This window comes from Conger conger, chromosome 2 (genome assembly GCF_963514075.1).
Source record: "Conger conger chromosome 2, fConCon1.1, whole genome shotgun sequence".
Taxonomy (NCBI): domain Eukaryota; kingdom Metazoa; phylum Chordata; class Actinopteri; order Anguilliformes; family Congridae; genus Conger; species Conger conger.
The window spans coordinates 26,240,377-26,259,571 of NC_083761.1; the positions used below are offsets into that span (position 1 = coordinate 26,240,377).

Here is a 19,195-nt window from a genome sequence, read left to right on the forward strand (position 1 = left end):
ACCAGAGCGCTGTATTTGGGACAAAAGGAAGCCATTTTGCAGCTTAGAAAATAAGTGAAATCCATTGTACAAGCATTGAGGATAGCTTGTACAACAACTTGGAATGTCCTGAAAAAAAAACAAAAAAAACTGCTGGCATACTGAGCAACAGACATTGAACAGGTCAACCAAGGAAAACAACAGCAGTTGATGAAGGTTATGTTAAAGGTACAATTGGTAATTTCGGACTTCTAACAGAGAGGAATAGCAGCAACACGCACCTTCAGACCACAACACTGTTTTTCCCTCCCCCTTCTCTGTGAACACTCTGACGTTGAAACGCCATTGGCTATGGCAAATAGAACCAATTGTGAACCAATGACCTTGAATTATTGTACAGCTATACAATGTTTGGTTGTATAGCTGTACAATACTATAAACTATTATAGTATTGTACAGCTATAAACACAGGCAGAGGGTGAGTCAACATGTCAGTGAGCCTTTTTCAATGATAGGAAGGGATTTACAATGGTCTTGTAACAGTGTTTTAACACAAAAATCTTACCTATTTTACCTTTAAGGTTAATGTTATGAAACCATTCATAGGCCTACTGTGTGTAGCCTACTGCTACTGTGAAATGTAATTATACACAGTGTATACTGTGTGTGCAGACAAACCCCTCGTCTTCCAGTATGCCATAGTCCTCCCCACAGTTCTCGTGGAACCAGCTGTGGTCACTTTTGTCCCCATACATTCTCCGACAAACCTTACAGGGGTAACTGCTGCAGGTTTGACTCCGTTTTTTGTTTTTTTTAAGAAACATAGTCAAAATGCTCCGTGCTGGTGAGTTGGTAGCTGAGGGGTTTAGCCCTCTTTCCAATCCCCCTCTCTCTCTTTGGATTTGGAATCAGCTCGATGAATGTCACTGGCGTCAGGGGAGTCAAGAGACAGAAGATAGAGGGTTGACTTAAGTGACAAATACAGTTAAGTGACAGGTTACAGGGACATTTACATTGACATTTTAGTCATTTGGCCGACGCTTTTAATCAAAAGCGACTTACAAGTGCATAGGTTCTACCATAAGTCAAAGCATGACATCCAGAAACTAGCAAAATACACATGAAATGCTGTTCTAAACATAGTTGTCATCATAAGTGCATATATATTTTTTATTTATTTTTATTTATTTATTTTTTTTGGGGGGGGGGGTTAGACAAGGATAGGGATATCAGAAAGGAGGGGCAGGGGAAATCAGGAGGGAGGATTAAGGTAGAGTTTGAAAAGGTGGGTTTTGAGTCTGCGTCGAAATAGGGGGAGGGATTCTGCTGTTCTGACAGTGGTAGGCAAGTCATTCCACCACTGAGGAACCAGAACGGAAAACAGGCGTGAACGTGCAACTCGACCGCCAGGTGCACGTAGAGAGGGAAGTAAGGTAAGTAGTTAAAGGACCATACTAATGGTTTTGAGTGTTCTTGCCCACAGTGGGTAATGTTTTACAGGTTATCTAGGCTACCTACCTTGCAGATGTTCCATGCTGGGTGACAGTGGCTCAACCCTCTCCGTGGTGGCACTTGGAGCATAGACCTCAGAGGGGACGAACATGGTTTTTGTTCAGGGACCAGCCTGAGCATTCTTAACTGTGGCGGTCGTCTGCCACGCCTTGTTGAAAAGGGAAAATAACTTCCTTATCCACCTTTTCCCTTCCTTGTACCAATTGTGCTGAAGGCTCTTAAAGAGAGCCTTTGTCGGGATTAGGTGGCAAATAACATGAACATGGTGGTTTTTCATCAGCTGGAGGAAAGTCATGTTATAGATATGGCTGCGGTAGCCGTCGAGTAGGAGGACAGGAGGTCTGAGTTTGTCCTTTGGCAGCTGCACCATGAACAGCTTACCCCACTCAACGAAGAGCTTCCGGTTTATCCAGCCATTCTCTGAGACACTAGCAACCACATGAATTGAGGACCATATCCCGATTCCACCCTCAACCCCTAGTTCCGATTCATCGCAGTTCCACAGATGTGAAGGAACGTCCACGATGTTTAGCTCTGTGAACTACTCCTCAAACCATTTTCCCACCACCTCTGGATTCAGGCCTGCAGCTCTTTGTTACATCCAGTGCTTCAAGTTTTTAATCTTCAGCTCTTTGTGAAGTTTCATAAAATTGTTAAACCAGTAGTAGCCTGCTAAACCATCGGCTTCTGAAAAGCATTAACTGCCATTAGCTTTGGCATAGGAGCGGCCTGTAGTATAGTGGTTAAGGTAAATGACTGGGACACGCAAGGTCGGTGGTTCGATCCCCGGTGTTGCTACAATAAGATCCGCACAGCCATTGGGCCCTTGAGCAAGGCCCTTAACCCTGCATTGCTCCAGGGGAGGATTGTCTCCTACTTAGTCTAATCAACTGTATGTTGCTCTGGATAAGAGCGTCTGCCAAATGCCAACAATGAAATGTAATATGCTGTTCATCTACTTTGTTTTATTCCCGCCTTATTTAAAGGCTACCTTTGTCAAGTGAGGAGCAGTTTGCGTACCTACTTCCTGCTCGCCTCGTTTCATGATCGTCATTGTCAGTAGGATGTCCGGTTTCCCTGTCGATTGTGATTTTCAGAGGATGGAGGTAACAGGGAGAGTTCAGCAAAAAGGCTCAGGGTATATTGGCATGGGATATGTGTGTTGATTTATTCAGGTTCCATGCTGTTAATTGAAAACACAGTTTTAAATTCAGATATAAGAATCTTCTCTTAATGAGCATGTTAGCATGACAGCTTCATATGCAAAAATATAAGGTAGATTGATATTGCACCAAAATCAGTTCTGAATTATTCTAGTTCCTTGGCGGCCATTGAAAGTTTTAAGGTTTGATAGAAGAATATTCTGTTAAGCATTTTGCATTCCTGCCTGTCCAGTTCATATGCAAAAATATTACATTTATATTGATATGGGTCCAAAGGCAGTCTTGTTGAATTTGTCCAGTGAGAGCACTTTTGTGCAATCCACTCTTTTGCCCTTTTGAGTATAATGGTACTGTATATTACGTACCTTAAAGAAATGGAAGCTTTTTTAGTTTCCAATGTATTATTTGTACTAATACACTGATAAAATAAAAATATTTGCAACCGTTTCTTTGTTAAAAAAAAATCATGTAATTTTTTAAAACTAATTTCAGAAGTATGATTCATTTTACCATATGTAGCTAGAAGATAAAAAAAAGTTGCCTCACTTGTGAATTCTAGCCTTAATGATCTTTAAACCATGGTCCAATCAGAAAAATTAACTTGTTTTCTACCAATCAATGAGAAAAGTCAACTGCAGTACATGTGTGTGCATGGAGAGGGCACTCAAGGGTACATGCCCAAATGAGACAGAATCTTCCTCGCAACAGCCAGCCCTCACAAGCTTAAATCTTTTATTTTGAGTTTGTTCAAGGTTTTAAGTGGGAACTCTCTGGCGCCATTAAATGGCCGACTACCGTAGTATTAGTTCGTTTTTCTGAACACTGGAAAGGCTGCTCCTCAGTAATGGGGTGGTGTCATGGTCCTCACCAGTATATGAAAATGTATGTGCGCGTGCAACCTTGTTAGTGTGTCCCCTAGGTACAGTAGAAAGTGTACACGTTCCATTGACCTGTGTATCAAGGTCATTCTGTTCCATTTGCAGATTGTAATGGCTGCCTTTGAATGTTGCAAATAGGAAGGACAGCTAATTTATGCTAAATTGGCTAGTTACCAATGTCTGCTCATTCATTTCAAATTGTCCCTCTTTCTGTAGTTTATGCTACCCCAAATTTAAATAACATGTCTTTAATTGTTGGAAAGTAGTTCTCCATTACTTTTGTCTATATTACTTATTTTTTGAAAGCTAAAATGTCACATTTTTGAATGCACACCACCTTACACGATGCAATTTCCACGCAACTTTGGTTGCAGCAACTCATTGATCATGATGTCATTTTATGCAAACCTTTGACCCCAGCTCATGTGTGGAGAAGTGGCCATCTTCACGTTCAAGAAGACAATCCTACAAAGGCTGGACCACTGAAATGGTCACTGTTGACTTGCAAGCCGATTGTATGACTTAAATCTGTTCACAGTGTTTGTCAGAGCAGTCTGTCTGTGTGTGTGTGTTTTGTGTTCAGTATTTAATTGCTGTGCAAAGTTACAGTGCATCCGGAAAGTATTCACAGCACTTCACTTTTCCCACATTTTGTTATGTTACAGCCTTATTCCAAAATGGAATAAATTCATTTTTTCCCTCAAAATTCTACACACAACACCCCATAATGACAACATGAAAGAAGTTTGTTTGAAATTTTTGCAAATTTATTAAAAATAAAAAACGAAGAAATCACATGTACATAAGTATTCACAGCCTTTGCCATGAAGCTCAAAATTGAGCTCAGGTGCATCCTGCTTCCACTGATCAACCTTGAGATGTTTCTACAGCTTAATTGGAGTCCACCTGTGGTAAATTCAGTTGATTGGACATGATTTGGAAAGGCACAGACCTGTCTATATAAGGTCCCACATGTTGGAGCACAAGCCAAGCATGAAGTCAAAGGAATTGTCTGTAGACCTCCGAGACAGGATTGTCTCGAGGCACAAATCTGGGGAAGGGTACAGAAAAATTTCTGCTGCTTTGAAGGTCCCAATGAGCACAGTGGCCTCCATCATCCGTAAATGGAAGAAGTTTGGAACCACCAGAACTCTTCCTAGAGCTGGCCGCCCGTATAAACTGAGCAATCGGGGGAGAAGGGCCTTAGTCAGGGAGGTGACCAAGAACCCGATGGTCACTCTGTCAAAGCTCCAGCATTCCTCTGTGGAGAGAGGAGAACCTTCCAGAAGGACAACCATCTCTGCAGCAATCCACCAATCAGGCCTGTATGGTAGAGTGGCCAGACGGAAGCTACTCCTTAGTAAAAGGCACATGGCAGCCCGCCTGGAGTTTGCCAAAAGGCACCTGAAGGACTCTCAGACCATGAGAAACAAAATTCTCAGGTCTGATGAGACAAAGATTGAAGTCTTTGGCGTGAATGTCAGGCGTCATGTTTGGAGGAAACCAGGCACCGCTCATCCCCTGGCCAATACCATCCCTACAGTGAAGCATGGTGGTGGCAGCATCATGCTGTGTGGATGTTTTTCAGTGGCAGGAACTGGGAGACTAGTCAGGATTGAGGGAAAGATGAATGCAGCAATGTACAGAGACATCCTGGATGAAAACCTGCTCCAGAGCACTCTTGACCTCAGACTGGGGCGACGGCTCATCTTTCAGCAGGACAACAACCCTAAGCACACAGCCAAGATATCAAAGGAGTGGCTTCAGGACAACTCTGTGAGTGTCCTTGAGTGGCCCAGCCAGAGCCCAGACTTGAATCCGATTTAACATCTCAGGAGAGATCTGAAAATGGCTGTGCACCGACGTTCCCCATCCAACCTGATGGAGCTTGAGAGGTACTGCAAAGAGGAATGGGCGAAACTGCCCAAAAATAGGTGTGCCAAGCTTGTGGCATCATATTCAAAAAGACTTGAGGCTGTAATTGCTGCCAAAGGTGCATCAACAAAGTATTGAGCAAAGGCTGTGAATACTTATGTACATGTGATTTCTTAGTTTTTTATTTTTTATAAATGTGCAAAAAAAAAAAAAAAAACTTCTTTCATGTTGTCATAATGGGGTGTTGTGTGTAGAATTTTGAGGAAAAAAATGAATTTATTCCATTTTGGAATAAGGCTGTAACATAACAAAATGCGGGAAAAGTGAAGCGCTGTGAATACTTTCCGGATGCACTGTACTGTACAATAAAATGTTATTTTGACCTGTCTGCGCCCCTAAATTATTTAACTTGGGGCACTGTACTCCTGAAAAGACTTGAGTGTAGAGCCCTGCCTAATATTACATTTTGTCTAAAGATCTGAAACCATTCAGTGTGACAAATATGCAGCAATAGAGGAAATCACGAAGGGGGGAAAATACTTTTTCACACTACTGTATTATACTTAAAAACAATTTTTTGTGTGTGATGCACTGAATCTTGTTTACGTTCCTTCACGCTGCACATCTTACAATACTTGACCATTGTATATATTTCAATACACAGAAACATACAAATTAGGAGCGTCATTTCCACAGACCTGATGAATATGCGCCATTGATTTGTTCCAAATCAATTATACAGCATATCAAAACAGATCAAATGTCAAGGGGCTGTAACAGTCACAAGCATATGAAGTAAGAGTGGGTGTGCTTGTGTGTCAATGAGAGAGAGAAAGAATATGTTTGTTTCATGAGCTCAGAATCAGACTCTTCTGTTAGAGACAGTGAGACCCCAACACTCAACACTTAATTTTCCTGCCTGTTGCTATGGTACCCAGCCAAAAAGATGCTTATTTCCAGAGAACGAAGTGGCACTGGATTGCATTAATCTCTGCCCTCTTGTTGTGGTTCACCGTGAGTACTAAGTGGGGCATTAAACCTTCAGGTGTTTGTGTTTTTAATGAACTGATCTTCTTTTATGTTTCTGCATGCACGCGGCAGTTGGTTTGTTTTGCGTAAACAGGAACCACTGTTCTTGCACGTCATGAGACAGTAGGGTTGAAGTTGTAGTTGAAGTGGAGAATGATAGTGGAACGTGTTAGGCAGAGAATGTTTGGCAATTTCCCTTATTCAAGGACCAGGCAGACACCCAGAGATATATTTGATTGGTTTATTTCTGCGGAAAGAGTATACAGCAAACTCCCACTTGAATGTTCAATACTGTTCTGAAAATAAGGGAAGCACATATTTATACCAGACAAATAGTTTGCAAGAAATGTATTATACTGTGAAATACATGCATAATGATTTGACTGTGATTATATGCAGATTTATTTTGTAAATTTATTTTGTAGCTAGCAATACTATTGACTGGTTTAGGACTGCCATCAATATTCCAAACTGGCAGACTGGCAAATATTTGTTACATTAGAATTGAGGCTTCTATACATGTCCCTTTATCCTTTTACACCAAGGGTATGACCAACCCACCCTGTGTACTTACACTTTCATTTTTCCACTCACAAAGCACGCAAGAAAATGCAATTTTCCAGAGTACAAATAGGCATTGTTTCAAAATAGTTAAAGGTACAATAGGTAATTTCGGACTGTCTCAGCTCGTAGTTCGCGCGGAAATAAAAAGCACACGGTTGTAAAGCCTGCTTTGTGTGTTTATTATTCCATTCTTTTATTTTGATTTTGAGAGGCAAAATTCTTTTAATAAGCCAATTTAATATTATAATTTAATATCATATAAAATGCAACACAATTCAACATGAAAGTGGGGGATGGTTCATTCCGCTATAAATAAATCGGGGTTTAATATAAATTACATTATACACATAAAAAGTTAGGGCGTAGCCTGCCTAGGCCATCGTTTATATGTCTGGCCTCTCTTTACATTACTGCAGCGTATTAGACGATTTGGGGCATGGTGTAGCCTACTTCGGAAAAAGCGCATATTCAAATACCAAGCCCTTGGTAAAGCTCACAGAAGAAACAAGAACAATAACGGCAAGTTCAAACATCATGGTATAGAAGTGGCATGGCATGTGGGCACTTCATTTGTTAATGAGTTTTGTTTTTTGCCTCACGTTTAATTTCCGAGGTTGACGTGAACTGTTTTTCCCAATCGGAAGGTGGTAATTCGGTCATTCTGATATGACGTGAAGGCAGCATTAGACTTTCTTTACCTTTCGTTTAAATGTATTGTTTTAATAGAATATTAAAGAATGCTTCATGCTGCTTTATGCCATGGCCTATTACAGCATAGGATGACAACAGCAACAGAGAGGGAAAACTTTGGATTGGCATTGCATACAAAATTAATTATTGTAATAAGCCTTTAATAAAATGAAGAGTAGGCTAGGAGATATGAAGAGAAGATAGGCTGCGTACAAAAAAGGTGCTGGTCCAACTAAGAAAATGAACACAGAAAGAACATCAGTCACATGGTAGTACATGTGAACTCTACATTATCAAATTGAGGCCGGAACAAACACATTAACCTGATATCTGCTCTCCGTGTCATTCTTTATATGCAATTATATACAGTATATGGGCTACTGTTGATTTTCTGCAGGAATGTGGATGCTTTTACCCCAATTCATCTTTCTGATTAAAGGTGGAATATGCAGCAAGTTGTAAATCTCAGCTTGGCCAGAATGGATGGAACATGCAATTGAGAAATAGGACAATATTGATGGCTCACTCCTGAAATGATAGACATTTATTCAGATTGTATACAGTAGTGCTGCTCTGATATTGTGTCCCTCCTCACAGAACAAAGCCCCCCCTGTCCTCCAATCCTATGCTATACTCTATGATAAAATGAGCAGGGTATAAAATCACTAACCACTATCCCCAAGCCAGTACTGTCTAGGATCAAGGGTGCATTAGCCAGGGTCCCATGTGACTGTTTCTGTCTAGTATTACTAATGGCAAAATGTACACTTCCATGCATTTGTGAACGTATGTTTGCCTGCCTGTGTGTATGTGCATGTATGTATGTGTCAGGACAGGAGCTGATGGTGTATATGTGTCTGCATTTCAGTGGATGGTATTCTGGCCAGATCAGTTTCCCAATGACATGTTGGGTCCATTGGGGTTCCTGTCTAAATATATTAGAGAACATCATCATTCTCTCATGTACAACGGGTGAGTTTCTTTGATATCAATCTCGTTTAATTTCATGCAGATGAGATTTACCTGTAGGGGGTGGGACTAGATTCAGATGTAAATTATGCTGATACAGTACGCAACATATTTGTTGTATCAGATGTATCAAATGAGCTTCAAAGCATCATGCTGCTGCCAGATATTGTCAGGTATCAGAACCGAAGAACCTATAGCAATCCGGAAATACGCAGAATAAGTGTCTTTATTTTGCAAAAGAAAGGTCAGGCAGGCTGTGGTCAAATTCAGGCAAACAAGTACAACAGAGGTAATGAAGTTCGTAACCAGGGTCACAGCCAGAAGTCCGAACACAAGGCAAACAGGTATGACAGAGATAATCCAATTTGTGTTTGAGGTCACAGGCAAAATTCCAAACACAATAAGGGAATCGGAACAGGCAATGGTACAGAAAGTAATCCAAGAATCATAATCCGAGAGTCCAAGCAAAATCCGGTAACGGGTGATCAAACACAGAACAGAAGGGTAAACCAAAAAACAGAAGTCGGGGTACACAAAGGAGGTCGGTACCCAGGACAGGCAGGCAAAAAAACATTGGAAAGAATGGTCTGAACACATTACAATCTGGCAAGTAACAAGGCAAATAGATGGGTTTAAATACACAGAGGAAATGAACTGAAATGATGAACAGGTTTGAGTGCAGGGAACAGGTAACAAGACACAGGTGAAAGGAATGAAGGAAGGAAACTGAAAACGCTAAGACTGAGGAGCACGGAGTGTGACTGATATGCAGTAGAAACTACAAGAATTGTTTAGCCAACAAATGTGTTCCGTACTGTATCAGCATAATTCACATCTGAATCTAGTCCCACCCCAAATTTCCATAGAGATTCATTCAAATGCAAAGAGTTATAGTATCGCATGTAGCACAAGCTGAAAATAAGATTTCCATTTCTGATTAGGTTGATGGGTCACTGACATCAGGAAGTTATGGCATGCAAAAGATATGCATCCAAGTACATTACATTACATTACAAGCATTTAGCAGAGGCTCTTATCCAGAGTGATGTACAATGAAGTGATACAAACCTAATTCAAATAGAAATCTCTTTTATTTGACATTATGTTAATTTGTGTGAAACATTGAAATGGGGACTACATATAAAAAGTTCTGTAATTGGTAAAAAATGTAAAAAACATACACTTTAATAAATTCTCTGCACTTTGACCGCGTATTAATTACAAACAGAGAAAATAAAATATTAAATCAGATAAAGCAGAAAAAGACACGATGACCCCAAACTTTTGAACGGTAGTGTGAGTGTTTCTGTTTCAATTCTGGATCTCAGTGTTTTTTTATTTTCCAGCTGGTGGTTGGCTTTGATGATTCATGTGGCTGAAGCTCTCTATAGTCTGAAAGTTTGAAGGTAAGACACGTGTGTGAATGTATGTGAATGTGTGTGTGTGTGTGTGTGTTGGTATGGATGCGTGTGTGTGTGCGTGAATACATTATGTTATTGTTATGTGTTTGTCTGAGCTGATGTGGGTTTGTGAGTGTCACCAATAGATTTCAACTTTGTATGTGTGTAAAAGTGCACATCTGTGACTCTGTTAGAGAAGTGTGTGTGTGTCAGAGAGAGTGTGAATATATGCATGCATGTATGTGGATGTTTGCATGTTCATGTTAGAGTTGATGTGTATGCTCATGTGCATTGATGATTGTGGTCTGATCTGCAGGAATAAAGGACTGAACAATGCAGTGACTTTCCTATGGTTTGTTCAGACCTTTCTGTTTGGGATTGCCTCTCTTGGTCTACTGCTCAAATACCAGCCTGAGCCCTTGCCCAAACAACACTGAGCTCAGCCCAAGTGACACTGACCCTCTCCAAAATGCACCAAGCCCAAATTACATTTGAGCCCTGCCCGAAAGTCACTAAACCTTGCTGAAACAAGACTTGAGTCAGGCTGAAATAATACTGGGCCCAGTCTGGCCCCTTATACATCCTCCTCACCTTCCCATAATCATTTTATTTTATTTTACTCTAGGGTTGTTCATCTGAACAAATCAGGGATTTGTACAGGAACTCTATTGGTAAAATACTATACTTGGAAAGATAGCCTTTATCCAGCTCAGCCCACATCTGTCTGATAACAACATTCTTCAGATGTTTCAATCAGAATTTCAGTCTCATTATAGTAGAGACTGTTTATTACAGTAGTAAATGATCTTCACCTCAATGCAGATGCTTGTCATCTCAGTGTACTGATTCCTTTGGATTTGAACAGTTCTTTTCATACAATGAATCACAAAGTATTACTATTGTATGTACATCAGCTTAAAACAATAGGATTAGACAAAAAATATTTGAGTCTTATCTTGCAGAAAGTAAGAGTTCCACAGGACTCAATTATTGCCCCCTTATTGTTCTCACTGCTAACTTGTTCCCACTCGGTGATGTCATTCATGGAAATGGTGTATCTTTACATGCTGTAGTTCTGCTGATGTTACTCAACTGAATGCAACTGTAAGCCTTGTAGAAGCTTTTGAACAGGGTCTAAACATTTTTTTGTTGGCTATAAATGGATATGAAATACATTAATTAATTAATTAATTAATTCAGGCAATTCTCCCCTAGTCTCTTTTGATCAGCTCAGAAAAAAATATAATTCTCTGCTTTCCGAAATTATGTGTTTGGAAAATGTATGATTATCCAGAGTTCTGATGAAGACAATTAAGTAAATACTGTACCTTACTATACCAGAGAGATCAGCTACAGCTGGACACTACTGTGTGTGTCTTAATGGCTAATTTTAAGCTTTTAGTTCTTATGCACCTATAAGAATTGAACACTCTCAGACAATGGGCTAAAGATTCACTCTCAGTTCCAGTTCTTAAAATACCGCTGAAAGCATACTTTTTCATGATTGCATTTCACTAGATGTCTTCACTTATTGTACTTTATTACTTTTACTATTCATTTTTGCTACTTTAATTATATAGACTTATACAAATATTTTATGTTTTCAGTTTTATTATTATTTGGATTTCATTTTCAGTTTTTAACCAAACAACGCATTATATATGTTTTTTCTTATTCTATCTAATATTATGTCTGTTATTATTGTTGTTGTTGAATGTTCTGTAAGGACACAATTTATTGTTAGTATTATCCACCTATTCAGATACTAATAAAATGTATATTTATCTTCAGGATTCAGCACCTGGTGTATAATATTTCATTCCAGTGAAATAACATAACATGTAAGGCTGATTATTGACCCTTCAGACCATTTTAATATTGCACTGATGTTTGTCATGATGTCACAGGTCCCCCTTTGGTCCCTAAAGGAAATGCGTTTCTCATAAAGATTCCATTTTATTAGTCCCCTAGACAAAGGCTACTTCTTACAATGCAGAGTTTGTTGAAAGTGCAACATTTCTGAATTTGATGGCTTTAACAGTCAAGTCCCTCTTTTAATGTTCACCACTTCTAATTCAGTGACTCATTAAAAGTTAGAGTATAAAGATTGCAAAAACCTTCAACATCTAAAGAGAAAGGACCTTAACACAAATGTATAAATCTGTGTCAAAATGTAACACAATGCAGACTGAAAAAGACCCAAAAAGACCAGGGAACTAACACGCAGAGCCACCTCAGAACCAAAAATACAGATGCATGCTCCACTGGCCAACACCTGCATGTGATGGCAAAGGGGAGGGGGATTTTAGTGGGGGCCAGAGAAGGACTGGTCTCTACACATTTCTTTTCGATCTGGGCATCTCCACAACAAGACTCATTTTCAAGGTTATGATGAAAATGGCTGTCCTGACACATCCACAGTTCAATGCCACTGTACCATATGTTATATGATAGAAATACACATATGACTGAGATGAGTTTTTTCTTGATTTAATATTGAGTTGTTAATACATTTAGGAAAATAAGGAATCATTATATACGTAAAAGTAAAAGTATTTGTTGCATCATTTATTATTTTCTGGATATTCCTGTTCTGCAATTATGTAGGTCAGTCATTCCCAAACTCGGCCCTGGAGTACCCCCTGTGTATGGTGGTTTTTGTTCCAACCAAAATTGCAATCCAACTTTTAGCGAGCTGTTGATTTTTCTTAATTAGGTGCTTTTCATGTTTAGAGGGACTACTTACCCTCTTAAACCACATTTTGTCAGATAGCTTGCATACCATATAGAATACAATTCCAATGTTCATATTGTCCTTACGGGTGGCACGGATGGTGCAGTGGGTAGCACTGCAGCCTCACAGCAAGGAGGTCCTGGGTTCGAATCCCTGTCGGCCGGGGCCTCTCTGTGGAGTTTGCATTTTCTCCTCGTGTCTGCGTGGGTTTCCTCCCGGTACTCCGGTTTCCTCCCACAGTCCAAAGACATGCACGTTAGGCTGATTGGAGAGTCTAAATTGCCCATAGGTATGAGTGTGTGAGTGAATGGTGTGTGTGCCCTGTGATAGACTGGCGACCTGTCCAGGATGTATTCCTGCCTTTTGCCCAATGTATGCTGGGATAGGCTCCAGCCCCCCTGCGACCCTGATCAGGATAAGCGGGTTCAGATAATGGATGGATGGATGGATATTGTCCTTACCATGCTATATTGCAAACAATTCATACATTTTGCAGAAAGATTGCACAAAAAGTGGTTCGATTATTTTTAACTGATGAAATTAAAGACTGAAGTGAATCAGCAGGCTCCTAATTGGTGAATGTGGTTACACCTGTATTGTGTCGATACATTTAAGGGGGGAAAAAATTACAAATGAAATTAAATGCATGTTTAACAACCTTAATTATGAGCCTATTAGTTGATCTCAGTCTTTTATTTGTTACTGCTTCTTGTGTAATTGTTTTCAAGATGGTGCAATAAGCACAATATGAACATAGTCATATTATTCTTCATGCCACTGCAGAGATATTTCTGGCATAAGGTAAACAATACATCTTAAGATGAAAAGCACCTAATTAAGAGATGGTAAAACAATTTGATGAAAATTGAAGTTGGATACACAGGGGTACTCCAGGACCAAGTTTGGACCACTGACAGGGGTGGATACAATATTTTCTTAAAAACATGCATGCACCTCATTTTCTCAATATCCACTAGATGGCAGCACATAGCAAGGTGACAAAGCCCACCGCAGTGATATAATGAGAGAGAGAGCAAGCACTTGGACAGTGAATCCCTGTCACACCTCAAACCCAGTCATCGACTAACCAGTACAGAAACTCCTTTCCAATGAGTTTGACTCACCCAAGTTTCCTAATATGGCTGATCTCCAGCAATTGAATCCAGTTCAAGCATCGCTGCACATTTCACATAACTGTATCATGCTATTCATCAAACATCTTGTGGGGTTTAGCGATGATGATCCTGTGGGATTATAAAAGACAATGCTGGCACTTCCCTGGCACTGTCCTGCGAACACAACTAAATGAAAACTGGATATTCATTTGCTCGGCCTCATTTATTAAAATGTGTCTGCAGAATGTATTTAGTCTAATCAGTCGAGGCCCATGAATTGAATTTTTCGGTGTCATTAATAATATTAATTGATTTTAGCATGCTGATATCAGGGGTAGACCAGTTCCTGATTATGTGTTTATATAGATTGAAGTGCATTACTTGAGATATGCATGCCTGCATAATTTGTCTAGCTCAGCATTGTCATTGTCATCATAATTTGACAACAATGAACTATCAACAATGTCCTGAAAGTAGGAAATGGTCAATTTGGTAAATATAAGAATTTTGACATTATTTGGGAAGCAAAACAATAGCTAGTGAGAAAAGTGAGCCAAAGTCAGCATGACCTTTTATCTGGTTGACTGGTTCATAGGTTACATACAAAGTTCCTAAAAGGTTTAAAAGATATTCTGTATCCCTGGGGCTCATTCATTCATCATAACAGTGTTCAGAATTTCTTTGAGTATTGTTGCTGACTATGGGCATTCCTTCATAACCACAATCTATCCATCTTCTAATGGCTACTTCCAGCATGATAATGCACCATGTCACGAAGCAAAAGTTGTCTCAAACTGATTTCATTAACATGACAATGAGTTCAATGTTCTTCAGTGGCCACCGGATCTGAATCCAATCAAACACCTTTCGGATGTGGTAGAATGAGAGATTCACAGCATCAATGTGCAGCTGACAAATCTGCAGAAATTGCATGATGCATGGAACAGAATCTCAAAGGAAACATCTTGGGGATATGCTAATAGAGTGTATATTTGACATGTTCAACAAGGCCAATTGGCGAAAAGGCTTGGAATAAAATGTGACAGACTAGCTTGTTGGGTAACGTAGACCTAAGAATAAGACGGATGTGACGAGTAGATTGACAGCTATAATGCCAGTTGTTAACCAACAATACTATTTCCAGTGAACATATATTCCAGGAAATGTTTTCACGTTCAGGCCTTCATCACGTTTGTATTAGCATTTGGCAAACTCTTGGGACTTGCTGAGCATAGGCTATTGAATGCAATTGAGATTTTTATAGAATATAGAAACCACTGACAGCATTTGCCCTTACCAGCAATTAGACTACCTGTATTTGATTATTATTTATGCTTAGACTAAATTAATGAAATGTGTCATTTTGATAGACAAGAAAACAAATGTCTCTAATGACAAGAAACCCAGTTGTGACCTGTGACCAGCAGGCTATTAAAAACCCCAGCTTCAAGCTGATGCTTGCTTGAGAGCTTGCATGTGGTTGTATGTGTATAACCATAGCCTATGTCTTCAACGATGAAGGTTTTTCAGAAAGGATAGAGCTTCTAACGCCACATAAGTTTAGTTTATTTATTTCGGTAGATATTCTGAGACATTCTTGCAAAAAAGTGAAATTCATCCATCAAGAGACACATTTGAATCTAGCCAACTGATCTTCATCAAACCCAGAAAATAATCATACATTGACTCATTAGCTCACGAGCCAAAGCACCCATCAACAGAGGTTTAGTCTCTTAACGTCATTTAATTGTAGGATAAGGATTTATCTGCATCATTGACCAAAACATTTTCATCACTCGATTCTATTGGTTAATGAACTACAGTGCATGCAGAGAATGATCAAATTCTTCTGGATTCCAAATTATGCTTACACACTGTAATACACTTTAAATATTGCTGACAGATAACATTTTAAACAAAATAATGAACTGAAATATGCTGCTTGCACAAGTAATCAAACCCCAGACATTAATATTTGACAGAGACACCTTTTGCTGCTTTAAAGGCATACTATGCAGGCTTTTCAACTCGAAAACAATATGAAATAACTAAATATCTATGGTGCACTGGAAATCTCAGAATTTGGCACACTTTTGCCTGTATTTGTTTTGCAAAAATGTATTTGGGATGCTTTTGGGTGTGACACTCTTTTCTGTGTGTGGAACAAGCTGATATGGCTCATTCAAGAAGTAGAGTTAGACAAGAGAAGTAGAATTAACCATGAAGTTTGCCCAGGGGATGAAAAGTGACATTTTTCTGTTGGACCTGTAAGTACTTATGATACCTCTTGCTATCCAGCTAGCTATGTTAGCCAACCTTTTGTATAAGCTTCTATCTGCATTCTGAGTGGTTTTCAGCTTCAGAAATACCAAAATGGGATCCATGCAGATGCAAGCGTTTCAATTTAGCATTTTTACATACATTTAAATTGTATTTTTGTGTAAAACTTCATATATATATGTTTAATTCCATATAAGCAATATATGGCTCCATTAAGCCAAAGCACATGAACTCACCCATAGCCCTGTTTATTCATCCTGAGATTATGATTGGTGTGTTAACCATTTTTCTTCTTAATGTTTGCACCTAGAGAATTGTGTGTAACTAGTGTATAGCTTGTGATGATTTGAGTTAGTTGATCATATATTGAATGTAAGTTCTTCCTAAATGTGCAAAGTGTGCTTTATGAAGAGATTCATGCATAGAGATTTGCACAAAGGGCAACATCTGCAAAGTGTATAGTGTTCATAGTTGGGAGAAAAAAGGCTGTCCATGTAGGTTTGGGGTGTTTTGCTTATAGAACCAGTTTTAGTGTGTGCGTGATTGAGAAAAACTGAAATGTAACAGTATTTTATGCCACTTGGTAAAGCAGTTTCCCACTACCAATAGTTGTCATAGCAACCCTGAAATCTCATGATTTCCACTTTGTCCCAAAGCCAAATTATTTATTCCAAAACTTCTGTTCTGTACACTATCTAGGCACATTTGATGGACACAGACAGACAAAAACAAGCTAAGTGATTTAGAAAAAGCCATCATGTATTGTAAATTACATTTACAAGAGACTGTTAGTCTGCAAAAAAGTGTGTGATTCAGTGTGTGATTGTGCTATAACTGGCTACTTGAGGTGACCTGAACAAATTCTTCACATCACACTTTTGACAACCGACTCTCCTGTGATACTGCTTGACATAGATGTTATCGGAACACCAGAATTTCTCACGAATTTCAGACTTAAATTCCCATCGAAGGTGAGATACATTTCCATAGAGTGTGGTGTAAGTTTTAAACTTTATAATTGGATACACATTTCCTTTTCCCCAGACCCCCCCTCGGAGCTGACAGCAGGGTCTTTTGATGATATCAGAGGTAAATAACTAACAATGTTGCAGGCTGGAACTTGCAGCCAGCTCTTTTTTCAAATCATTATCAGAGATACTGGCGGCTGCTGGCCAATTTCAGGAACAGTGACGAAAGGATAAGAGCGGCGCGAAAGCTACGGTTGATTTTAGGCATAGGTTTTAACCCTGCAAGGCCAGGGCTCCACTCATACGGAGAGAGGAGATGATTGCTGCACTGTCTGTCCCCAAGGTACTTCTGTACAGCTTCAATTTTCACCCCCCAAGCATACAGCGTCTGACACTGACTGCAGAGGGCCATGGGGAGGTGAGATAGGGGGCCTAAAGAGAGGGAAGTTTAGAGGAAACATGGGAAGCGCATTTTTCATTTTATTTGTTCAGATAATTTTCCTTTTCTATTTAACCCCAAAAGTCATAAAAAGAACCACCTCAGTGAGCTGGTCCTGAACTCACTAACCAAATAACTATAATACCAATACTGCTCTATAGCTGTAACCAGCTACTCACTAAACACAACCACTAAAAAGATGCTTAAGACCTGTAACCAGGTTCTCACCTGCACTGCTCCAATAAATATCAAGCAAATCAAAGAAAATAACAAATATTGAAATTTGGACATAAACAGAATAACATTGTTCAGTGTTTTATTGTTCTTATCCAAATGGCACATATGTGCATTTTCAAGATGTTTGATGGTTTTAAACTGATTTGTGTTTTAAACTGATTTTAAACTGAAGATTTCCACTAAAAAGATTTGTTTTAATGCCTGAAATCATAAATAATTAAGACCATGTAAAATATAATTGCAGCTATTTTCATGATATCTTCACATGCTCTTCCTCTTTCTCACTCTACTCTCCTTCTTCCTCGTTCTCACTGTGTATGGTGGCCCTGTTGTACGACATATGGAAAATGGCTGTCGGTTGACTGAAAACATCCCTCAATCTATGGAAAAAGTCCCTCAGCCTATGGAAAATGTCCCTCCTTTCAGGGAAATCATCTCTAGATCTATGGAAAAAGTCCCTTGGTCTATGAAAAATGTTCTTCGATCTCAGATGTGCTTTGTTAGCTGTAGCATGCTAACTGTTGAAAATAACCAAAATCACTGAATTTGACTTACCAGTGACTACACCAGTAGCTAACGTAGCATGTTAGCATGTTAGCACCAGTAGCATGTTAACGTTATTGAAGCAGTGGCTATTGAGTCCACATTCAATAGTATGGCTGTTGCTATTTTGTGGCTAGTTAGTCTCCTCTTATCCCCCTCCTTTTCTATTGGATTATAGAGCATATGGCAGCACGGATGGTGCAGTGGGTAGCACTGCCGCCTCACAGCAGGGAGGTCCTGGGTTCCAATCCCCATCGGCTGGGGCCTCTCTGTGCGGAGTTTGCTTGGGCCTCTTCTGGACGTGGGTCTTTTTTATTTATGTGCTGTATCTGAAAAGCATGCATCCAATACACTGAACTCATATGCTCTATAATTCATTCATTCATCCATTATCCTAACCCGCTTATCCTGAACAGGGTCGCAGGGGGGCTGGAGCCTATCCCAGCATACATTGGGCGAAAGGCAGGAATACACCCTGGACAGGTCGCCAGTCCATCACAGGGCACACACACCATTCACTCACACACTCATACCTATGGGCAATTTAGACTCTCCAATCAGCCTAACCTGCATGTCTTTGGACTGTGGGAGGAAACCGGAGTACCCAGAGGAAACCCACGCAGACACGGGGAGAACATGCAAACTCCGCACAGAGAGGCCCCGGCCGACGGGGATTCGAACCCAGGACCTCCTTGCTGTGAGGCGGCAGTGCTACCCACTGCACCATCCGTGCCGCCTAATTATGCACATCTGTATATTAATTCTGCTTTGTAAATGCAGTGATATTCCTAAACTGTCCATCGCCTGAATATGACACATT

At 39.8% G+C, this 19,195-nt stretch overlaps 1 protein-coding gene across 1 annotated transcript; it reads left to right on the forward strand.

Annotated features, from left to right (window-relative positions):
- Window positions 1-8,594: 8,594 nt before the first annotated feature.
- On the forward strand, window positions 8,595-10,496 carry LOC133121209 (transmembrane protein 254-like). The gene is made up of 4 exons (XM_061230413.1): window positions 8,595-8,662; window positions 10,006-10,057; window positions 10,176-10,180; window positions 10,376-10,496. The coding sequence occupies exons 1-4, from the start codon at window positions 8,595-8,597 to the stop codon at window positions 10,494-10,496; spliced, it is 246 nt and encodes an 81-aa protein (XP_061086397.1).
- The last annotated feature ends 8,699 nt before the right edge of the window (window positions 10,497-19,195 follow it).

What these genes read in the sequence shown, in the direction of transcription:
- LOC133121209 (XM_061230413.1), top strand. Translation starts at nt 8,595, where the DNA reads ATGTTGGGTCCATTGGGGTTCCTGTCTAAATATATTAGAGAACATCAT. An exon ending in CATTCTCTCATGTACAACGG is followed by an intron (nt 8,663 to 10,005) that starts GTGAGTTTCTTT and finishes TTTATTTTCCAG; the next exon opens with CTGGTGGTTGGCTTTGATGA.